The following is a 25,633-nucleotide window of genomic DNA, read 5'->3' as shown; positions in this document are numbered from 1 at the left end:
TTTAGAATAAATAGCTAAATTAAGTACTTTCTGCAAAATAGATACCTAATGTTTAGCTCATGACAATAAATGCAATTATACTTATAATTTGTTGAGACTAGATTTTCCATAAAGATATCGTAATTAAATAGTAGACTCAGTTCATTATAATAATTATTAAATAAAGGATATTACATAATTTTTGGTAGTAATTACTAATTACTCTATGATAAAAAATACCACCCACGGCATAATTAATGTGACATTGACAAGTGACAACTCAAGATATCTCAGCTGTCACACGTCACGTCAGAATGCCTACCGCACGGCTGTCGTGTACAATTATGGCGGGAAAATATAAACCGCTTTATTATCTGTGAATGGCCGTGATTATCGCTTTCATTATACAATAAATACGATGTTTATTTGATTGGAATGTTTATTATGCTGTTGATGTGTTAAAATTGGGATTTTGTGTGAAATGTAATTCTTTACAATCGATTTAATAAGAACCTAATAGAGAATGTTTTGTACTAAAGTTTAGTATGTTTTAGATACAGTGGGGGTGATGGCCAAATAAAACAAAGTAAATCATCTACATACTTTATATTAACTACATCTACAAAAATAAAATTAGTATGTTTTACTTTAAGTTCTATAATATATGCATGATTTAATATTTTCAAGACAATTATATTACCTATCTAATTATTTTGAGTACAACAACAATCGTCACATTTCTTGAAACCCCCTTTTACATCTTTACAAACACAAATGCAAGAAGCTCTCTTTGTTTCAATGCAGATACATTTGTTATCTTCATTTTTGTCACATGCAACAATATTACCTTTCGCGTCTTCACAAATCAAAACGCAAGATTTTCCTTTAGTATCTATGCATACACATCCCTTCTTGTCGCATTTGGCTTCAGTTTTTGTACTAGATTCAATAGTACAGGAACAATCGTTACATTTCTTGAAACCCCCTTTTCCATCTTTACAAATACAAATACAGGAAGCTCCACATGTCTCAATGCAGATACAATTTTTACCATCTTCCTTTTCACAAGAGTTAATATTTCCTTTCGCATCTTCACAAATTAAAACACATGATTTACCTTCAGTTTTAATGCATACACATCCTTTCTTGTCACATTTAAGTTCAGTTTTTGTACTACATTCAGTTGTACAGCAACAATTATCACATTTCTTGAAACCCCCTTTTCCATTTTTACAAACACAAATACACGAATCTCCACCGGTCTCAATGCAGACACAATTTTTACCATCTTCCTTTTCACAAGCGACTATGTTACCTTTAGCATCTTCACAAATCAAAACGCAAGATTTACCTTCACTTTTAATGCATACACATCCTGTCTTGTCGCATTTGGCTTCTGATTTTGTACCACATTCAGTAGAACAACAACAATCGTCACATTTCTTGAAACCCCCTTTTCCATCTTTACAAACACAAATACAAGATTTACCATCAGTTGGCAAACAAACACAGTTCCCACCTTCATTTGTATCACAACAAATTGTATTATTCTCATCATCTTCACAGACTAAAAGCTTGCCTTTTCCATCTGTTTTGAAGCATACGCAACCTTGCTTATCACATTGCATTTTGGTATCATCAGAACAGGCACAATCATCACATTTGGTTATACCCTCATCAGTCTTGCACACGCAAATACAGGTTGTTCCACCAGTTTCTACAGCAATACATTTAGATCCAGAACCATCGCATTCATCAGCACATCTTATGATTTTATTGTTATCATCAAGACATAGATAAACAGTGTCCTTTCCATCTGTAGGAATACAAATGCAACCAAATTTATCGCATTTCATATTGCAAAGATTCTTCTTTATTGTCACTTTGCAGCAAGGCATTTTGTCTTTTCGGTCTATTTACTTTTTAAATATTCAGATCGCTTATTTCTGAAAAAGCAAAAAACATGGTTATAAACAAAGATGAAATTCTGAATATAGTTTAAGTAACATACAGTTTTGTGTTAAATATAGAAGTTTACCTCTAAGTATATAGCTTTAATGGTCTAAATTTAAAAACCCAGTCCTTCAAAACGAATGCCTAACACAACCAAATTAAAATACAAAAATAGTACACACAAAAACAATACTAGATAACAGATTACTCACCACGCTGCCAGTGTGAACGAATGATAATAGCCGATAAGCCGTCACATTTATACCATATTAACTAACAACGTGTGCAAACTGCTCCACTCGGTGCTGTGCCGTGCGCAAGCCGTGCGACAAAATGACGTCATTTTCTTTATTATGAGGAAATTTGTGGAACTTTCTGGAAACCCAGTTTTGTGTGATTATTTGTTAAGGATCGATGTTACTATTTTACTTCTTTTTTCTTTTTATTTTGAGCTAAGTATATGAAAAATGCCTCAAAAATATATAAAAAATCTTACGCAATACTCAAAGAGCCCTAAGATTTAACTTTAAATTCCATTAATTATACCTAAATATAAAACAAAGGTGGAAATGTACATTTTATATCATAAATCATTAAAAAGTCAGGTTCAATAGGATCTGAACTATAACTTTTTTAATTGATTCATGATTTTTTAATTTATTAAATTCTTTACGTGGATTAGCATAATTAATTTAAAACATTAAAAAGTCGACTCAACTGGAGTGACTTACTAGTACTAACTAGTACACCTACCTACAAAATATTAACTTCCGAAATCCTATTAATATTATAAATGTGAAAGTTTGTAAGTATGGATGTATGGATGTTTGTTACTCTTTCACGCAAAAACTACTGAACCGATTACAATGAATTTTAGCACACATATAGAGGGTAACTTGGATTAACACATAGGATAGGTTTTATCCCGGAAATCCCACGGGAACGGGAACTATGCGGGTTTATCTTTGAAAATGCGGGCGAAGCCGCGGGGGGAAAGCTAGTATTAAAATAAAATCCTACTAATATTATAAATGCGAAAGTTTGTGAGGATGTGTATGTGTGTGTTTGTTACTCTTTCACGCATATAGTACTGAACCGATTACAATGAAATTAAGCACACATATAGAGGATAATTTGGATTAACACATAGAGTAATGTTTTATCCCGGAAATCCCACTAGAACGGGAACTATGCAGCTTTTCTTTGAAAACACGGGCGAAGCCGCGGGCGGAAAGCTAGTGTATCATATTCCTCGAACTTAGAACTTAAACAAATATTTCTTAAATAAATGATTGATCTATATGTCACGGCTAAAGGTAGGTGAGAACATAAACTTAAGATTAGCCGGCTAAACTTAGGTTTATTTTCGACGAGGTGTTAATGTTAGTTTGTTCTATCTTTAGCCGGCTAAACTTAAGTGTAACCGCAGGCCCGTGGCTAAAAATGTCGGGGTGGGTAGATTTGGTTAGCGCCGGGCCGGTGGAGGGCTTGAGGGGCCCGCACAGTGCTAGAAAACACTCGCCCTGTTCCTTACATGTATTATAGTAACCAAATCTACCCACCCCGACTCAGGGCAGAAAGCTGGTGGCTAGGTTAGGTTAGGTTAGAACTCTTAAGACCCGCACGAGCCGAGCGAGCGCAGCGAGCGTGCTGCGGCAGCAGCCGGCGAAGTGCCAGAAAACACTCGCCCTGTTCCTTACATGTATTATAGTAACCAAATCTACCCACCCCGACATTTTTAGCCACGGGCCTGCGGTTACACTTAAGTTTAGCCGGCTAAAGATAGAACAAACTAACATTAACACCTCGTCGAAAATAAACCTAAGTTTAGCCGGCTAATCTTAAGTTTATGTTCTCACCTACCTTTAGCCGTAACATATATACATAATTATAGTCATAACTAGATTTCCGCCCGCGGCTTCGCCCGCGTTCTCAAAGGAAAACCCGCATAGTTCCCGTTCCCGTGGGATTTCCGGGATAAAACCTATCCTATGTGTTAATCCAAGTTACCCTCTATATGTGTGCTAAATTTCATTGTAATCGGTTCAGTAGTTTTTACGTGAAAGAGTAACAAACATCCATACATCCATACAAACTTTCGCCTTTATAATATTAATAGGATATGTCGAAAGCTAACTAGTTTCTTGATATAGTTCACAAGTTGGTATTTAATTCGAAATTCACAATCTTATTTTTCGTGGGCGAGGTCTCTTACCTTGAAATTGAATTTACATATAAGAAAATGGCACGGTTAAATAAAACGTTCATTGTTTTTAAATATTTGCTTACAAATTAAGATTTGATTATATAAATAAAAACGCATTTCATAATATATTTAAGTTAAATTCAACAAAAATCGTTTTATTATTGTTTAAATTAATTTGCATAAATCTATTTGTATTTAACGAAAAATATCATTATCTTATTGATGTTCAATCTCAAATTAACTGCGTAGATGATAGAAACGCGCCTGCACATCAAGTGCACTCTATACAAATGAATGACAAATATACAGGGTGTCCCACTATTGGTATACTAAGCGCGAAGGAACTTGTAGTTTAGCATACACTGATCACGTAAAAAATACTGTAAAAAAAAATTACGTCCAAAATTTTTTGCTAAATTTTTCCTGAAAATCCATGTTTTCTTCTCTAGCTTCGCGTAGCCGGCATATACCGCTTCTCTAATATGAGCATTTTATCTATGAAAACATAATCTTAAACGATAGCTCACGTGCTGGTGGCAAAGTTGGGCGGCTCGCTTGTTATGGGTGTACACATAGAGTTTTAAGAATTCATCTATTTGAAAAAAAATGCGTCTGGAATTTTTTAATTATTTTTTACGTACTCAGCGTATGCAAAACTATAACCTCCTTTGAGCTTAGTATACCAACAGTGGGACACCCTGTATAATCTTTCATAAATAATAATAAAGGGGCTCCTAAGGAATAACTCGGAATTGCGGCTTATATTGACCCTAAACAATATACACATAAAACTGAATTTAACGAGGTATCAAACGCACTAAACATATGTTACAGTAAAAAGAGAAATTAGGCGTTTAGAGAAAGTCCGAAGCGGCTTGCATTTTGCAATTTATTTGCATTCCTAGCAGAGTTACGCAATCCATTCGCAGATCCGTTTAACTGCCCACGCTTACTTCATAAACGGCTTTGAAGTTAGACATTTTGTTTCTGAATATTCTATTTTACCAGTCTTGACTAGAATCACTTTGGTTTGACCTAAATGCGTTTGCCTTTTAAAAATAATCAGGTGTATAATTGAAATGGGAATAATTTATTTCTGCTCTATTAAGAAACGAATATTGAAATTTAATTAGACCGTTAGGAATACATAAAGTGTTCGGCTAAGTAGCCTATTGCAGTAACTATTTAGTAACCTGTGCTATGGCTTTATATTACATCCATTATACCCCGTATTATCCAGTCTCTAAAGTCTAAACGCATTTTCTAACGAGTTATTTTCACTTTCTCGAAAACTTAAATACAACATGTACCTCCATCGAGTAGGTACAATGCACCGTGCACGCTAAAGAGCAGGCACGTGCTATGCATTCATCATTTTATCCATGCATGCCATTTACCAATGCATATTTGTACTGAAATAGTTCACTATACTAATGCACTCTTATACATTGCCAGTAAAAATATACATCTCTATCACTACATAGTATAAAAATAAAAAAAAGCGTGGCTTTCCACCGCCTCTGTGTGTGTGTGCTTAGATCTTTAAAATTACGCAACAGATTTATATGGCTTTTTTAATAGATAGAGTGGTTCTGGAGTTTTTAGTATATATTTTGTAAAGTTTACTACAAAGCGGGCGAAGCCGCGTGGGGATAGCTAGTAAATGATATAAATAACAGCAGAATAACGGATAGACGTCACCTTCCTATCTCTCAGTTACTTGTTAATAACAATGATTTGACAAACAACGACGTAACATAGGAAACACAGCGCTAATATAAACTTTAATTCGCTAACAGTTAGTTGTAATGATACCTTGTAAAAAGCTAACAAGCCTTCCTAGTGGGAGGGTGCAATTATCCAGCTCCTTAGAGTTCTAAATTATGACGTTTCAACAAACGGTATTTCGCGTTCTTTGTAAAATGTCCGAGTACGGATTTGTACCGTAACACCTTTTTTCAGGTGTAAAATGTATCGACATTATTGCATGGGTAACATTAGTCGTGGACATAAAACTAATAATACATGGCCTAAAATATTAATATTGAAATCTTTATAGGTAATCTGCTATGTACTGAGTTCGCCTTCTGTTTCAAATTTCACCTTTTCACTAAAGACTTTCAACTGCATTCCACTGCACATGTAGTGATGAAATATACATTCGGTAAATCTGCATTATAATATGAAAACAACCATAAGTATTATCGTTATAACTTATACGTGTACAGAATTTAAAATACTTACGAGACAACAACCTACTATTATATGAGTATAGATATTATTAGATAGGATAAAACTAGACACAAGTTACATGTAATTTATATAACCTTTGACTGTATATAACCTAGTAAATATTCTATCACTATAAAAAGTTTTATAAACCAAGACATAATGTTGTGCTCTAACAGAAATGTATCCAAAAAAGTCTGTATATTAAAACATACCTATATGATTTACATTACTAAACGCAAAATATTCTAAATTTTACATTTTAAAGTAGGTAGTATAAAATCTATGTAAATTTATAAGGTACTAGCATTCCGCCTGCGGCTTCGCCCGCGTTTTCAAAAAAAAACCCGCATAGTTCCCGTTCCCGTGGGATTTCCGGGATAAAACCTAGCCTATGTCACTCAGAAATGATGTAGCTTTCCAACAGTGAAAGAATTTTTCAAATCTGCCAAGTAGTTTGGGAGCCTATTCAATTCATACAAACAAACAAACAAAAAATCAAACCTTTCCTCTTTATAATATTTGTATAGATCTATCTACAAATACACAAATCCGTATGGATATTCTATACATAACTATAGTATTCAACAAATTCTCTCAATACAAATGCATTGGTATGCAGTGCAGCCTTGTCGAAGCCTTGTCGCCATGTTGTGACTTGTGACGTCACGTAAGGTTGAATTCAACTGATAAGAAATGAACCGTGACGAGTGTATGATAAATAAACCTCTGATTGATCAATGATCTTGTAACGATTGTAAATTATGACCGTAAATATTAAAAATAAAATATAATTGATTGAATAGGTACATGTGAAAATATATTACCTGTCTTTTGAATCAGTTGAATTAATTTTCTCATAAAGACAGGTATGTTTATTAGAGAACTACATTAACATAAAATTAACACCTAATCGTTTTTGTTTGAATATGTATATTCCTCCGATTTTTTTGAATATGTATGTATTAAAAATACTTTTTTTGTTTCAGATCGTACGCGTGTGTTTTTATTGTTTTAAACGTAAGTATATTAAAATCTTCTTCAGACTTCTATCAATATGCAAAATAATTATTAATTTGATTCAATGTAAAAAAGCTCAACCAACATTAACGAAAAAATTATGAATGCTAAATAATTATTGTAAACAAAACAATTGTATCAATTGTATTGAGTAATTACTCAATACTATTGATACAACAACGCACGCACACACACACATACCTACTAAAAACGAATTCATAACAATATCATCACAATAAGAAGGACAATGGAGACAAATACCAGTAGGTAAAGCACCATCATAAAAACATGACGTCATCGTTTTCCCTCCAAATAAAGACGTTGCTATTAATGAGAAGTCACTCCACGTTCCGTGCCCTCCCAATTAATGTAAAAACAATGAACTGGTTGAGGTCACGTCGTGAGGTTAGTCGATGAAAGTAAGATTGGCGTTCCCATCCCGACACTGACTTGGCCCAGTTTGTAATGCTCGAGCTTTCAGTACTGAGAGGTTAATATGCAAATAACGTTTTAATACAATTTGTTTCTTAATTATAAGTTTAGATGGAAAGACATAATCTTAAATGAGAACATATACTATATAAACCTATGATATATAAAAAAGCTAGATACGTTACCCGCTCTCTATTTTGGCAAGAAAAAACTCAGTTAAGTGCCCGAGTTTCACTTAGTCACGCACCATTCAGCGTCGTGGCTGGACGTTCTTTTTATATTTTAATCGGCAGTTGTTATTACGAAGTACATGAGTGAGACATGTATTATGTTATGTCTCGTGCGTGAGAGTGAAAGAGAGAACAACTGTATTGGTGATAATGTGTTAGTAAGAAGGTATGTATTAATTACGCTGTTTTTTAGTGCAATGATGTTGGCGTATGCCGCGTCTACTAGTATAATAGGTCATTGATATAAACGATATAAAGTATAAAGGATAACAGCTAATGGTAATGAATAAATCAATGAAAAATGTAGTTAAGAAAATGGTTCTGCCAAATTTAAATAATAAGTAATAACAAACACATTCGGATGTGCTTAATCATAGGAGACAGAATAAGCAAAAATACCTCGAAAGAAAACATTATTTTATTTCATTCCTATTGAAAAACAGGCAATCAAAAAATCAAAAAATGCTGGATTAAAAATCAAGTCAGTACCTAGAAAGGGTTATCGATACATGCTTTCTGCACACTAAAGACTCAATATAAAAAAGGACTTTGAAACTCAACATCAGTATAGAGAATAATGTTCTCTCATCAAAGTACACATAAACCTACTAATTTTCCTCACAAACAAGGCCAAAAAACACATTAGTATGATAAAAATGTTTACGCGTCCTGTTCAAGTAACGTTCAATGCAGTATGCAAAATGGATTAAACCAATTATATGACTTGTATAGAAGCCAATTAGTTTAAAGTATGCTGGAGTTTCCTTTAATTTGTTACATTCTTTCGTTAAATTGATTATGACACGTATAGTACGAATAAATTAAAAACTTGTGTCAATATATTGAACAGACCGCCAAATTCTAAGGTAAGGGACTTTTGTAGGGCACAGATCCTATAACATCCAATAGGATGTTATAGTGCTATAGCTATTTTCTTCTTAGATAGGTTGGACCGATGCTTGCATACGTTTTGAATGGCTGGGAATTTAGCAACCCATTAGTAATAGATCCTTGTATAATTTATTTTTTTTAGTTTTTTTTTGGTACATCTATACAATCTATACAAATATTATAAAGAGGAAAGGTTTGATTTTTTGTTTGTTTGTTTGTTTGTATGAATTGAATAGGCTCCGAAACTACTTGGCAGATTTGAAAAATTCTTTCACTGTTGGAAAGCTACATCATTTCTGAGTGACATAGGCTAGGTTTTATCCCGGAAATCCCACGGGAACGGGAACTATGCGGGTTTTTTTTTGAAAACGCGGGCGAAGCCGCAGGCGGAAAGCTAGTAAAATTATAATTCTTCAAGTGGCCCAAAGCCCGAACCAAACTTGCTTCAGACCAAATTTAAATGAGTATCTACATCGGCTCATAAAAAAAACCCATAGGATTGGTTCATCCAGTCGAAAGTTCAGAAGTAACAAACCATAAAAAATAGTGGAATCGTGAACCTCCTATTTATGAAGCCCGTTGAGAAGAACGAAAAGACAATTACAAAACAATTCCATTACTGTCCGTTTATGGTTTCGTCTTGGCGCTGTTTTACATAATGCAAACACTCGTAGGTGTTTGATCTAGTTATGCAAACTGATTCATATTCATGAATTAGTCTGGTTTACTTTTTACGGGACACGAGTCGACAGGTGATCTATGGTTTAATTATCTTATGCTGTTTAATAAGGAAGTATTAATTAATTTTTTTCTTTCAAATGTACACGGACTGATTTTAATGCCAAGAATAGGGTTTATTCAAATTTCAATACACGTCCATAATTTTTATATGACTTCTAAAAGAGGCTTCTCATTTTGTTTTTACTTTTTACGTTTCATCAGACCACTATTACATGTATTGATTAGTTCTAATTTATGCAAATTATCCAGTATGGAAATCTCTCCACTAAAATTAAATAGGTAAAATTCAAATCATAATATGTAATAGGTACATTTTAATGCATAGAGAGCAGAGCACATAATATACTTTATAAAGTAGTGTCTCAGCGCAAAACGATGAATTATATAATTTTTCACCACGGAGAAAATTGTACAAAGATATGTGTAAAAACCTTAGGTAAAAACATACAGGAAAGATGATATAAATGTAACACACACGGTAACTAGGTATACATATATACATACTTGTGTAATTAAACATGCGTAAGTCGTAAGTCGTAACCACTCTCTTCCATATCTAAACGACTAGTGTATGCCCTCGACTTTACGTGATTTTTAAGTTTTCCTCGATACATAATTAAGTTTAGACTTACAATTATTTATATAAGGAGGAATATTCGCAATTGAATCAGTCACATAGATCACTTTTAAATATCGTACCTTACAATAATGTTAATTCCTAATTGTATTAGAGTAATAGGTACCACAGATTAGTAAATACATTATATGTAGTTATGGCAATACTAAAATTGTTTCCTTAATTTGCCTCGTCTGGTTACAATTAATCTATAAAGACAAAAAGAAAGACAATCTTTAATCAAATATGTATGTACCTACATAAATTACGAAAATGTGAACCAAAATAATAAAACTTACTAGCAATAATCACAATCTATAATGAATCTCCATGACCTTAAGCATAATAACATCTATAAAAGATAAATTTAATTGAAAATCAAGAGAAAGTGACTCCCAAGAATGATCATGTTTTTGCACTGGGATAACTTTTACTGCGATCATTTACTTTCTACATTCATTACATTTGTTCATGTACTAGGCTTCGTAGGCACGTGGCTTCGCTTGCGTAATATCTGGAGAAAAAGAAACCTTTTTGCTAACAGAGGCTATATTCTATACCTATTTGTGCCAAATTGGTATGTATATTTGATCAGTCGTTTCGAATATTTTATTTTCGAAGATTGTTTGGAAATTTTATTTTTTGTCAAAAAAAAATAATCACATGAATTGAAGATAATTAGTAGAGTTATTTCTGCAATTGCGCAATTTTCTTAATTTTCAATCAAGAACCCGTAAGATAATTATGAAAAAATATGAATGAATTCGATAAAATCGCTTTCAAAGTTGCTGCGCTTCCAAGGAAAAGAGAATTTTTTTTTACATTTTAATAAAAATTAGAAGTCATACGTAAACAATTACTTATTACACCATCGATACATAAAAATCCGTACTGTATTGGATAGTGAAAGTGATCGCGTTGCAAGCTTCGGACCGGTTGTTACGTAGCCGTGTGACAATAGTGCTGCGTACACACGGAGCTAGAAGCTGAAATAACTTGAAAATTTTAAAGAAAAACGATAACACTTTGAAACATAAAAACTCAAACAAATGTTTTGATTTAACAGCCTTTTAAACTTTTTAAAATACCGCATTTATTGACATTATTATTTTGAATCAATTCAGATCGATAACAATTAGCTTCAAGCATGGAAAAATCCAGGAAAATCTAATACATAAATGAAGTTTTTTTTTAAGTTATGAAATTATTTTAATTTAGTTATAAATAATAAATATTATTGGGCTCTGTGTGACCATACCAGAACAAAAACTGCAATTCTCGATATCCAACTATCTAAAGTGCGGGGACACTGTTAAATATTTCTGAGGGCTGCATTCTCTTGTCCAAATATTATTTGAAATATTTATACAAAATATTTTATCACCATTGAGTGTTAATAGATTATAATCAAATAGGTATTTAAAATATACAAGTATATATTTTTTTAATCGTAAGTAATTCAGTGGCCAAAATTTTCATTCATCCATTTTTCGCTCTTTGATTAATAAATGATCTAATTAATCATTATAATTATAAACATTCATTTAATTACACAACTTAGAATGAACAGACAAGAAATAACCTAAAAACTAAATCAAGGACAAAAACCAAACATATAAACAGACAGACATACAAACCTTTAAACGTATTTTGACGTAACAAATAACGAGGCACAATACGTGTTTCAATACGACAGCTCCAATGATGCGTGTAATTTGTCTGTTTGTATTTGCGTAACCTCTAAGCTTTTGGAATAGAAACTTGACGTTGGTTATTGCTTAATTATGTTGTAGTTTATATTTGTAAATACTTTGAAAATTTACTGGTCTAGATATATACTTGGCGATAAAATTAAAATTAAAGCCGAAATTGGCTGCCAAGTGCCAATCCTCTCCGCCCACACACACAGACAAACAAATAAATGACACATGCCTAAAGAACGCACACAAGCATAATATAAGACTTGTCCTGAATTTAACCTTGCAATGTTTCCAAAAACGTCGGAAGGTTCTGTATTCGTATTTTTTTACGCCATAAACATTATGTGAACTGCACGAGTAAATATCAAAAGGAACCGAATCGAATTTATATCAATAAACTAGCTGCGCCCCGCGGTTTCACCCGCGTGGCTCCGCTCCTATTGGTTTTAGCGTGATGATATTATGTATATAGCCTATAGCCTTCCTCGACAAATGGGCTATCAAACTTTTTCAAATCGGACCAGTAGTTCCTGAGATTAGCGTTTAAACAAACAAACTCTTCGTCGTCGTCAGCCATTGGACGTCCACTGTTGGACATAGGCCTCCCCCAAAGACTTCCAGAACGGCCGATCACCAGCGGCCTGCATCCAGCGGCTCCCCGCCACCTTGATCAGGTCGTCTGTCCATCTTGTTTGAGGCCGTCCTACGCTGCGTCGTCCTGTACGTGGTCTCCATTCGAGAACCTTTCTGCCCCAACGGCCATCGGTTCTACGGGCTATGTGCCCAGCCCAGCTCCACTTCAACTTGCTAATCCGGTGGGCTATGTCGGTGACTTGAGTTCTTTTGCGGATCTCCTCATTTCTGATTCGATCACGCAAAGAAACCCCGAGCATAGCCCTTTCCATAGCTCGTTGAGCGACGCGGAGCTTGTGCACAATGCCCGCGGTTAGGGACCACGTCTCAGATCCGTAGGTCAACACTGGCAACACACACTGCTCGAAGACTTTCGTCTTCAGGCACTGCGGGATCTTGGACGAAAAGATGTTGTATAGTTTCCCGAACGCTGCCCATCCGAGTCGGATTCGACGATTGACCTCTTTCCCGAAATTGGACTTACCTAATTGGACAGTTTGTCCCAGGTAAATATACTCGTCAACAATTTCGAGCACAGAGTTTCCAACTGAAACCGGAGTGGGCACAACATGGACATTCGACGTGGTAAATGTTAAAAATACTATGTAATGACGATTCGAAAGTGCTACTAAATAGTAGTCTAATTGAATAAATGAATGTTTGAGTTTGAGTTTGTTTGAGTTTGATTTTCGTCTTGTCCATGTTCATGCTAAGGCCCACTTGTTGTGAAACTCTGTAGAGGTCACCGAGCATTGTATTGAGGTCCTCCAGGGACTCCGCCATGACTACGATATCGTCGGCAAATCGAAGGTGAGTGATGTACTCGCCATTAACATTGATGCCAAATCCTTGCCAGTCCAGGAGCTTGAAGACATCTTCCAAAGCAGCGGTAAAAAGTTTTGGAGATATGACGTCTCCTTGTCTGACGCCGCGCTGCAGAGGAATTGCCTTCGTGCAATGCTCCTGAACCCGGACTGACATAGTGGCGTTATCATACAAGCTTCTCAACACTTCGACATACCGATAGTCAATGCGGCAACGCTGGAGAGACTTCAACACGGCCCAAGTCTCGATCGAATCAAAGGCTTTTTCATAGTCCACAAACGCTAAGCATAATGGCAGATTATACTCCTCCGTCTTCTGTATAATCTGCAGCAGCGTATGAATGTGGTCCATGGTGCTATGGACAAACTCTTCAGCTTTATAATATTAGTATAGATTATAATCCTGTAGATTATTTGAAATCCCAAGATCACGTTAACCTTTAAACGTATTTAGAGCTAAATCTCTCATCCGAGATATAGTTAATTGGCAGAATAACATCTGTTATTTTAGCATTCAATTCCTAAAATCGAACTATCGATTTTAACTAAAACTTCCTTGAACGAAACGATTAATCATATTTGACACAGTAACCGCGTCTTAAATTTCTTAGTAATCGATATTTAAAAATAAATTCTATTCACGACTATGTAAATTATTGATTCTGTGAATCTTAGTTTTGTTTTTAATTCTATAAAAACGATTACAAAAGCAAACCATTAGCTTATTAGTATGTTATTACTTTGGATTATAAGATGCTGTAAAGGTTACATTTTTACTCTAGCAGTAATTCTTAGATTAATAATAAGGCCATAAGTGTTATAAATGTCAACACACTTATTAATTGCATATTATTAATGTACAAGTATTTTTCTCTCTCTTTAATCTGTGCACTACACTATGTATTAATCATATTTCCATGCCTTTGTCCGTAGTTAATATATTTTTTTTTTTAATTTTACAAACATATTCTTTGTTAATGAAAGCATAGAAGTTAAATATTTTTTTAAATATCTAACAGCTGACGTTGTCAGCTATTTTAATACAGAGTTATGTCAAGTGGACTAGAGACGTCATTCATGAGACCATCTGAGTTCTGAGAAACAAATGGGTTCAGTAACTAAATGTTATGAATGTATTAAAAATAATTACTTGATTATTTATATTGTTCGTTTAATCAAATTCTTATGATCTAAGTTTTTGTGCAAAATTGCAAAAAATATATATTTTCTTATTCATTGTGCATTGCTCTTGTTCACTTTCTTTTAAAATACTTCTATTTTTCTTATCATATCTTAAAAAAATATTTACATATTTTGATACGTATACCTACTTGATTATGACTGCTTAGTGAAAGCTCTATTCTAGACGCGATAAAGCTCCCAGATAAAACTTTTGGGGTATGTTTGTACCATTTAATAAAGTCTGGTTATACATATCTTCAGTTTCTGTGATCTGTGTAGGTACATATCACTAACAAATCATAATGAAAGAGAATATTCAAAAGGTGTTTACCATCGCACTACGTATAAAACATATTTATCCTCCAGATAACCCTTGCAAAATAAAAACTAAGCCTTTAAAAAGGTGCAAAAAATCCATACTTGAGTTAATTAATTTTTTGCTGTCGGTACGAAAGACATTCATAGTTGTGTTCATAACGAAGCTAAAATATCTTCATATTACGCTTTACTGCGAACTTAAACACTTGTTTTAAAGATAATTATTGTATGAATTAAAATAGCGCAAAAATTATGTATATGTGCTAATAAGTTGTTTAACTAGTTTTCATATTGTGAAAAAGTAGAAAGTTTTTTACGGTTTCAAGGTAGAAAGCTGAGAATTTTCAGTTCAATTCGAGGTTATTTGTTAATTATATAGTTTTGTCATTTAATAATTCTTACATTATATGTACCTATGTACAAGAACATGTTTGTTCAAGATTCTTACGAACTATGCACATGTAACCTACCTTATTATCAGCAAAATGTATAGACATATGAATCAACCTATGCCTATTATTCCAAACAAATTAGCTACACTAAAGTTAAACACCATTTTTATATACCTAAATATATATAAAATAGGCAATACCATTAGTTTGTCCGTTATTCGAACCAACGTCAAGGAAACATACGCTAATTGGAAAAGAGGCAATCAGTTGAAACCCCGCTAAATATAAACTGATTTACCTTCACACCTCGTATATCAAACGGAATGACCCCAAAGGTTTATCTTACGTTTCCGTATAACGTTTAGCGAATTTCAAATGGACAGTTGGAGAATTCTGTGACAAGATGGATTTACTTTGACCACCTGCGAAATAACGTTTTTCGAGTGTGTTTGGCACGCGGCACGCCATACTGAACAAACAGCGGGATGGAAGCAACAGTTTTTCATCAATTGTGGTAGTGAAATAGCTAGGCTACATAAATTAGCAGTCGGGATTTTACGTTTGTGATTGAGTTTCTACATCTCTGCTGTTTCACTTATTTTGCACGCCTCATAAGCGAAGCGTTGAGGTGGGTACTACCAGTACTACTGTCACTTCGCGCAAAACATCTGATTTTTCAAACTTAAAATGTCTTTATGTATCATACATTGCACTTGTAAGATAATACATACACACACATATTAAGAAAAAACACTATTTTTAACATTCATGATATTTTTGATGTCATTTTTGTTATTTAAACTAGTTAAAAAACAGTTTAAAAAAGTTCTGTCTTGGACGTCCGTGTGTCTGTATGTGCGGAGGATTTTCTTGTTAACACGATAGCGACCGAAATACTTTACTAATCGAGTCTTTTTTTTCTCTTACGCTTGAGTATGCTCAGGAATAGAACCCTTTCATTTTTCAGGGTCTGATTCGATGTGGTTTAATTGTTATTAAATAAACAAAAATAATAATTAATAAATAATTATTAAAAAAAATTATGAGGCGTGCACTTTTGGATTTTCCAAATATTTGTTTTTAGTTTCAGTCTACTTCTCCGTCTTTACCGAATTTCGTATGGGTTTATTTTTATTAGGTTTTATTTCGAGGTCAAGAATGTTATGTTGGGTAATTAGAGCGCAATTCTGCAGCATCTTTACTTTTGTTTTTTTTTATTAAAAAAAGACGTGTGGCACTCGGGGACTGCCGCGGTAAAGCTATTGCATGCTTTGCCTTCAAGCTACACCTCCGCGCCCGTCGGAGTGTGGAGCGTGAGGTTTTTCGTTACTAAATTTCCGGATTCGGTCCCCGCGCTCAAGGCCCGCGATAAAAGCTATGCAATAGCTTAAAAAATTGGGAACTTAAAAGCTCAAACGCGTAATAGCATGCAACTAATCTATTTTGGCATAATTACAGTCTTATCAGTGAATGGAAGTTTGCAACGAAACTTTGTAATATTTATTCTAAAGAAAAATAAAAGCAATAGGTAGACTTTAATCAAACAACATAGCTATCTATATTATCTTATAATAAAAAAACACCGATGATTCTCAACTATCAATCTATCGCGCACTTTTTCTATTAGCACAAATAGATAACATCTAATGTTAAAACTTAAAGATCATTTAGTTTGTTTGTTCGAGTATTGATCGTCTGTCATCACTGACAGACTAGCTTTCACTTTGACTAGTTATATACTACGACTTTATTTCATTTGTTTATTATTTATTTAGTTCCAAGAATAAATGTTGTGTTCCAATAAGAAGTGAATTTTGCTATTGATAAAATTAATCTTAAAAAAAATTTGTTAGTGATTATTCTGATAACGTGACGATGCTTTGATGATATTGTCTTTTTCATTTGATAACTACTTATTTATCATAAAAATCCCTATCACTATAAATTTAGAATTAGAGTAGATTACAAAAATGAGACGTAAATGCTATTTTTAATCGAATGCCAATATTATTAATCATATTTGATATTAGGTACCTATCTATCAAATTCGCAAAATCACACCACATGTAAAAACCGAAAAGTACGAAGTTACTCCTAAATTAGGTATGTACATAAGGTACCTACAATTTATTACATCTATCTAGCTAAGAGCAACTAAAATAACAATAATATTACCCACTGTCTACGGGCTATCTTTTACTAAGATGGACCAAGACTGATCAAATAACACGTGATTTTTTAAATCTCAAGAATTTGTAACTCTATACACACACTGGTCGTAAAATATTGTTCAAATAAACAAAACTACCGCATTTCCTCTGAACCTGTTAATTTAATTATACTAAGTCTTCCTCTTTTTGTATATTTAAATACCGGATACCTTTATTAAAATAACTGTGCGTCGGATTTTGAATAACAATCTTGTGTCGGTTTGTTTTGGTAACATTGTTTTTATGATTTTTTTCCTTAGATTCTAAAGCAAATATTAAGGCAAATATAGACTCGTCATAAAGTGTAACCACAGAATACTAAATGGTTATACCTACTTTTGAAGTGAAAATTCTTTAGGCGCGTTGAGAGTAAAATTTCAAGGTCGCGTCATGGCAATACCGTCACGTCATGGAGTAAGGCGACGATTTTTATATCTTGCCGAAGAAGTTTCATTTCTGACACACGCTTTTTTATTTGATTTTATAAATTTATAAGAGAGAATTTATATTTTGTGTACATTTCTATAATTACAGTTAGAGAACCTATGTCTTATAATTGCAGTTAGAGTGCCTTGTATGAACATAGGTATTACTTAGAGTTTCAACTTACATACAAGCTTGTGTAAAATTAAACATAATAAAGATTTAATCTTTTAAACGTAGGCGCCACATAACAGAGGCTTACTAACACAGCTTACAGGTAAGACTCATACTTTAACCGAATTTTAATAAAGGAGGTTATCCAACATTATTTTTAGAAAAATCCACATTTATTAATTTGAAACAAAATCTTAAATATAACGGACAAAGTGGTATGGTTATAAATTTATAATGAATGGATTAATTCTTTCATTTTCCTATCTGGAGTTTTATAAATAGTTAAAAAAAAACTCGAAATCATATGAACACACGGAATGTATGTAATATGTATGTATGTCGCAGTTAAGCCGCCAAATTAACCACCTGCATGATATTCAGCCGGATATCGTTTAATTTAACAAACGGTGCGTTAGTAACAATTTTTTTAACTGCGGTATCGCTTAAGAAAATACAATTAGACGGCGTCATTACAACATCTCTACCATTGTTCTATCCATCCACAACCGTACAAACTTCTAAAAAAGTTAACCTTATTAAAACCTCCGTTAAGCTCATCCTGGGAACGTTTATTCTCAAGTTTATCAGCGATCTCTCAGCGCCATCACGATTCTACGCGCAGATCAGCACACGTCGTCTAAACGACACTACTATGATGATCTCATTGCGTTTTTGCACGATCCACTGCGCACGCGCATGTTGACAAACGACTTATCTAACCTGAAACAAACAAGCTGAAATAAGCCCTATAGCAAAGAAGATAAGGTTCACATTTTATTAGCGGTAACGTTGATGACAAAAATATAGTTGGAACACCGTAAGCGCCATATTGTGCCGAAGTCAATTAAACGTAAAGTTTTGAATGAAAAGGTAATTTTTTTGTTGCTTGATCATGTCTTAGATACATTTATTAAAACCTGTTAGGGTAAGAATAACGCGAAAGCGGTTTTTAAGGAAAACTTTGGGCACGGTTTCTTACTTTAATTGCGATGTTTTATTCAAAGATAAAGAATATATTTATTAACTAAATTTTTGTGTCCTTGACCTTGTAGCTTGATACTAAATAAGACATGTTTTGGTAGAGACTAGAGAGGCTTTTTTATCGTTTGTTTATTGTACCTACTACCTACCTACTTATTTTTAGGAAAATTTCTTATTAGTCTCCGATAAAACATTTTAAAACCGTAAACCCATTACCCACCACAAAATATACCAATTCCGTAACTTGCAATTACAAAGTGTCAACCAGCATAACAAGTACGGGATGACCGTATCAGCGGCGAGCTGTCACACGGAGAGGGGTCCACGTAAATGGTCAACGTATCGACCTATCGACAGTGTCATCTTTCTTTGTTAGCTATTACTTGGTAGTGGTGTATGTTAAGGGAAGTAGCGAGATATTTGTATCAATCTGTCCGTCATATTATATTGGAGTTATAAAAGTAAAATTATGTGGAAGTGCTGAGCCACGTGCAAATAGACCGAGCTAATTCACGAGGCTGTTCACTCTGTGGAGACCCGCCCATTCTCGTATTTTTGTGAAAATACACATGACGATAATTAAGTGGCAAAATTCCTCTTGCCCAATTTTTTTATATAAATTAAAATGTTTATTCATATCATCAAAATGATATGACACCAATTAACTTATTCTTATCTATATGTATCAAATTAATAAAATATAAAGATAAAAATAATAAATTAATCACTTCACTACCTATCACTTATACAAATCGTAATAAATACAAAATATACTGTGTAGTAACATTATTGTAGATTTTAAAAAGCTTTTCAGAACATAATTCCATTAAATTTAATGTGACTATACTATACCTATGTATGTGAAGCAAGTTACCTATGCTTAAAATATTTAATTTTTAAATCGCTTATTCTTACACTTTGCACCACCCACAAACACTAGAAACCGCCTTTATAGGATCTGCCTCATTAAAATAATATTCCATGTTTTGATATCAGTTGTTTAATCACAAATTCACTGGAAATAATTTAAATTACAAGGCAATTCTGGTGATACGAGCTTTTACAAGCGGTTCGTTTAACATTCAATATTATTTACATTTATAAACAAAACACAATTTAAACAAATGTGCTTACAAATGTGTAATAAAATTGAATATTTAGATAACATTCAAACGAATGACCAATTTTACAACTCCCGCATTGTTAACACTTAACAGCACAATTATTATTAGTGCTTATTTATTAAATTAGCTTTCCTTAGATCTTGTCTCATAATATTCTTGTAGCTTCAAATGTTTTTAATACGAATATGTATATTTATAGGGATACTAGCGGCCCGCCCCGGCTTCGCCCGTGGTACATATGAAAAATAGATGTTGGCCGATTCTCAGACTTACCCGATATGCACAGAAAATTTCATGAGAATCGGTCCACCCGTTTCGGAGGAGTATGCAGAATAACATTATGACACGAGAATTTTATACATAAGATGTTAAGATTTGGCTGTTTTAGTAAGGTTATGTTTTTTCTAATAAAAAGTATTGATTTTTGTTCCAGGTTTTTGAGCACATCACCAGCCTTCGAACACCTGACAGTTGACAGGTAAGCTTTTAGCAAAATGGAAATCTTGGTTATATGGATCATAAGAAATATTTCTTATCAGTCTTATATAAATCGTAGATATTTAAATCCGAGGATATATTAATAATTTTGGATATAGCAAAACTTTGTACAAATGTCAAACTCATGATTTATATTGCGTCTCAGGGCCGATTTTTCAATGCTTGGTTAAGTTTTATTGTCCGTCTAATAAAGTATTACACGATACTATTAAAATGTCACGTAAACTGTCAAATACAGGCAATTAGAATACGTTTTTAAAATGGTAGTTTTATACATTATTCGACGAATAAGTTTTATCCAAGCATTGAAAAATCGGCCCTAAGGAATTTCTAAATACATAGATAACTACATACATACCTATAAATATATCCTACTTCCTATCCTACACTTCAATAGTGATGTGGCAGGTGTGTCACAGGAAACGTCTACATGACGCGAGAAACGGATGGCGTCTGGCTGTCTGTCCACGATTTAGTACTGGGGAAATTGCTTGCTCGTAGCATTATAAATTTTGCTATGTATGTTAAATCTAGGTATACAAATATATTGTAGGTCCATGCATTTTAGTCTGATGTTAGGACGAATATTTTTCCCACATTGGTTTTGTCACATTTTACATTGGCCGAAATAATTTAAATTACAAGGCAATTCTGGTGATACGAGCTTTTACAAGCGGTTCGTTGCCGTGCTTCTATTGGTCGTATATTTTTCAATTCGAACCAGTAGTTCCTGAGATTAGGAATAACCAAACGTATGGTTGCCACACACCTGACAGATCCACCTGTACGCGTATACATGCACAGGTAGGCCGTAACATGTGTGGGAGTAGACCTGTGTTTAATTGACGTGCGCAGGTCTTCCATACAGTTAAATTTAGCTTACCTTTAATAAAATAACATTAAATTTCGTATAGATACAAGTACATTATACATATTATGGTCTGTTCTTCCACTTACAAAACGTCTTCTACAAAACAAACTTCAAGCGAACAGAATCTAAAGTGAACAATGATCGTATTTATCTGGCTGCAGCCGTATCTAGGCATCTACTTATCTAGGTCATATCTTTAGGCTGTTTAGAACTAGTATATAGACCCACTTCGAATGGGGTATGTTTAGCGTATAATGGTTGGAAATCTAACGGCATTCGAATAACTTGTTTTATTTCATTTCACGTTAAATCTTACTATAATATTGTAACCGCGAAAGTGTGTTTGTTTGTCTGTCTTTCACGTAGAAACCGCATGAATTAATGTTATGATTTTTTATCCGAAAACTGTATATAGAGTTGTAATAACTAATTCAATTATACTAAGATGAATTGAGCAATGGTTTAGTTATTAAGGTCTCTGAATTCAATCAAAAAGGTCGTGGGTTCAAGACTGCGTTAAGTGCAAATTAAATTGGTATATTTTTATATGAAAAATAATGTAATACGATTGGCGAACGATAATTTCGTTGTTCGATAATCCCACATGTTTTATCAAAAATTATATGACAATACAATAACTGCCAACCCACATTTGACCAACTTGACGGAAACGGCCGTGTAAAAACTTTATCCGAACCCTTATAAAAAGATAGCTTGATAAAACAAATGAATTATTTTACGCTCTCAATCTCCAAAGAGTTCCCACAATATAAATTAACTAATGAAAACGAAACAAAAATAAACCACAAGATTATGAATCGAGAAAACATCTTCATTAAAATTTAATTGAATCATCGTCAAAATAGACGATCGATAATTATATCGAACAAAGGACAACACTATAGAGTAAGGCTTTAGTGATGCGCCGACAAACAAAAGATAGATATCGAGAACGCGGGTGGTTTTCTTAAAAATAAATTGTCTGTAATTGAAACGTCAGTCAGGAAGGCATTTCTTTTAAGCTAGGATGATGTTGTTGATTTATTATGAGGCTCTATGGTAATTATGCTGTGAATTATAATGTTATGTTAATTATTAATATAACTTATACACGTAGGTACTTTTTATATATTTTAAAAATTAGACTGCGTGATTTTCATTTTAACCAGTTTGAATTTTCCTTTGTAGAACAAGGTTTTCACGAAAACATAGTTTTGATTGGTAATTGGTAAAATAACCATTAAACATAGGTACATTAGTTAAATTCTATCAACCAATTAAATAAAGTTATAAATGATTCCAAGAATTTATTGGTCAATAAGTTTGTATGCAAAACTGACCGGTAATAAATAAAATAGTAAATAGTAACAGATACTATGCATCTATATTTTACAGGAATGTATCGACGGTTCTCACGCGGGCGGCCTTGCATTTGTCGTGTGGAACATAGTATGAGAAAATAAATAAAATCAGCGGAAATAATCGCTACTTTTCTTTGATATGATGATAATATCGAAAGTCCTCGAGGGTGAGCTAAGGTATACAATATACCCTTGATCAAATGACCCTTTTTAGATTTTTGCTAAAACCTGCCCAAATAGTAGTAGTTTGCTAAAACCTGCCATAATATTAATCAATCTCTATTCGTTCAGTTCTCTGTGTTTTTCACGTTTTTCTTTAAAATATTTGCACTGTATTCAAATGTTTTGACTCTTAACTTTGCATAAACAATTGCAAAGTATATCAATCATCAAATATCAATCAAAAATTGTTTATTTGCAATTCGCATTCAGAAATAAATTGTACACAAATACCTGTTAATTGAATACATTCAATCAACATTCAATTTATTAGAAGCAATTACTAGTAATTAAATAATAATGAATTTGTTAAATCGCTTGAGGCTATGCCTTGACCCTGCGGCCAGTTATTTATACTACCGGGTTCTCATTGGGTAGCTTTATATTGATTGCATCGAATTATATTAATTTCATGTACGTATAAGCGGAAACTGCTGTGTCGCTTTTGATGAAATTTTCGACAGAAGTAGAACCGGAAGTGGATATTAAAAAAAAATAGTTATTTTAAACTTAACAATAAATGTACATAAGTTTCTTCTTTTTTCTCAAAAACTACATAACTATCTACCTAGTTAAATTACAGTTATTATATAGCAGTTATTGTCCGCTCATAAATAGTTGCGAAAGCTTATAAAAGTGATTATTTGAATGTCTGTTACCCAATCACGCAAAAACGGTTCAATGATTAGGTTTATAACATTCAGAACAAATAGTTGATATTGTATTGTCATTATATTTGATATTAAAATAAGTATCTATAATAACCAGATAAAACATACATTTTTATAATAACTAACAACCTTGGTTCGCTTGAAAAATATTCGATATTGAGATGATTGAGCAAGTATAAGAGAACGTTAAAATTATGTACCTACTATTGGTTTATATCAGATAACAATTGGCCTTCTTTAACACTTGTAAGAAAACTAACTTTATCCCTCGTCTTTGCTTGCGCAAACTGCATTGATTCAATCCCCTACTCCTCATTTAATAAGGTTGATAGTCGCGAAATAATTAGTCATAATCATTCCACAAACTTCTATTTTATAAATAGAACTAGCGGTCCGCCCCGGCTTCGCCTGTGGTACATATGAAAAATAGATGTTGGCCGATTCTCAGACTTACCCGATATGCACAGAAAATTTCATGAGAATCGGTCCACCCGTTTCGGAGGAGTATGCAGACTAACATTGTGACACGAGAATTTTATATATAAGATAATAAAATCCATTTTAAACTGTTCACCATCACCCATTGAAAACGTGATACAAAATGAACTAACAAAAGTGGTTTCGCAATTAAAAAATTAGTCTAAATTTACTGTATTATATTTAAGCTTTTAAGTGCCCTAGGTTTCAATTAGTATCTATTATTGGCAAAGTTTGTATTGGTTGTTTGTCTTGTTTGTCAATCAACACTAAGGGCCGATTTTTCAATGCTTGTATAAAGCTTATTCGTCGAATAATGAATAAAACTACCATTTTAAAAACTTATTCTAATTGCCCGTATTTGACAGTTTACGTGACATTTTAATACTATCGTGTAATACTTTATTGGACGGATAAGTTTTATCCAAGCATTGAAAAATCGGCCCTAAATCAAATGTTTAATTAGGGTACATAAATAATGAATGATTTGCATAGTAGAAGCATTTGCATGCATTTATAATAAGGCCTTTCACTTACGAACGATTTTAATGAATGAATACAGGATTTTGTAATACCTACTACTATTAATAGTTACTTAAAATATGTGTCAAAATTAAATCTGTACCTACGTCTCCCCTTACTATTTATATAAATTTTAAACTTCAAGAATGAAATTACTGAGCAAAAAACTAATTTCGAATTAATAGAAAAAAAAATTATCAACAATACTTCTATATAACATGCATTTATCTTGGATATTTCCTAACAGCTAAATACAATAGTATTTTTTAAAATTAACACTAAGAAGGTAAGACACAATATCATTAAATACGCGACAAAAGCAGGACAAAAAATCGCGCGACGAAAAATCGTAGACAAATGAGTCGCACGTGTATTCTTCATTTGCATATCAACAATCGACAATCGAACCATTCTAACAGGTGTTGTGTCACTAAAACTTATGACATAGATATCTGTGTCAATATTCCGGTAATTATAGCATTAGACGGTAATTTATTGGACTTAGAATATTGTGTCGAGTGTAAGGAGTAGGCGGAGGTGGGTTTGAATGCTAAAAAAATAAGTTTTAGAACTACCTATTACTTACGTAGTATGTTATTATTAGTCTGTGCTATTACATCATTTTGTAGTAAATTAAAATTTAAAAAAGGAAAGATAAATGAATGACATAATAAAACGGACCAATCAAATCATTAGGATAAAAAATTTATGTTTTGCAAAATGCTTCCTGGTTCATTCTATAGTGTGGGTTAATAT

At 33.2% G+C, this 25,633-nt stretch overlaps 2 protein-coding genes across 4 annotated transcripts in view; one reads left to right on the top strand and one right to left on the bottom strand.

The window, feature by feature from the left end:
* The window catches only part of LOC149483830 (uncharacterized), a 74,840-nt gene that overhangs the window by 16,903 nt on the left and 32,304 nt on the right, over nt 1-25,633 (top strand). The window contains exons 2-3 of one of the 2 annotated variants that reach the window (XM_089701982.1): nt 7,357-7,387; nt 20,692-20,729. The gene's annotated coding sequence lies outside the window, so the exon portion shown is untranslated. The remainder of the gene's footprint in view (nt 1-7,356; nt 7,388-20,691; nt 20,730-25,633) is intronic. The other variant, XM_089701983.1, reaches the window with a different exon arrangement.
* On the bottom strand, nt 378-2,302 carry MtnC (Metallothionein C). 2 transcript variants are annotated; one of them, XM_089701301.1, is made up of 2 exons: nt 2,145-2,302; nt 378-1,925 (listed from the first exon to the last, which is right to left on the bottom strand). In XM_089701301.1, exon 2 carries the CDS (start codon nt 1,875-1,877, stop codon nt 684-686), a length of 1,194 nt encoding a protein of 397 aa, XP_089557427.1. In that variant the 5' UTR covers nt 1,878-1,925; nt 2,145-2,302; the 3' UTR covers nt 378-683. The 2 variants fall into 2 exon arrangements, with proteins under 2 accessions (XP_089557427.1, XP_089557428.1); XM_089701302.1 differs by lacking the exon at nt 2,145-2,302 and adding an exon at nt 2,018-2,132.

Source organism: Colias philodice, chromosome 12 (genome assembly GCF_061535455.1).
Source record: "Colias philodice isolate Cphi_HAF_F1 chromosome 12, ilColPhil1 Martin Lab GWU primary, whole genome shotgun sequence".
NCBI classification, from domain to species: Eukaryota; Metazoa; Arthropoda; class Insecta; order Lepidoptera; family Pieridae; genus Colias; species Colias philodice.
Note: the sequence above shows the minus strand (reverse complement) of the source record. Positions and strands in the feature narration are given on the sequence as shown.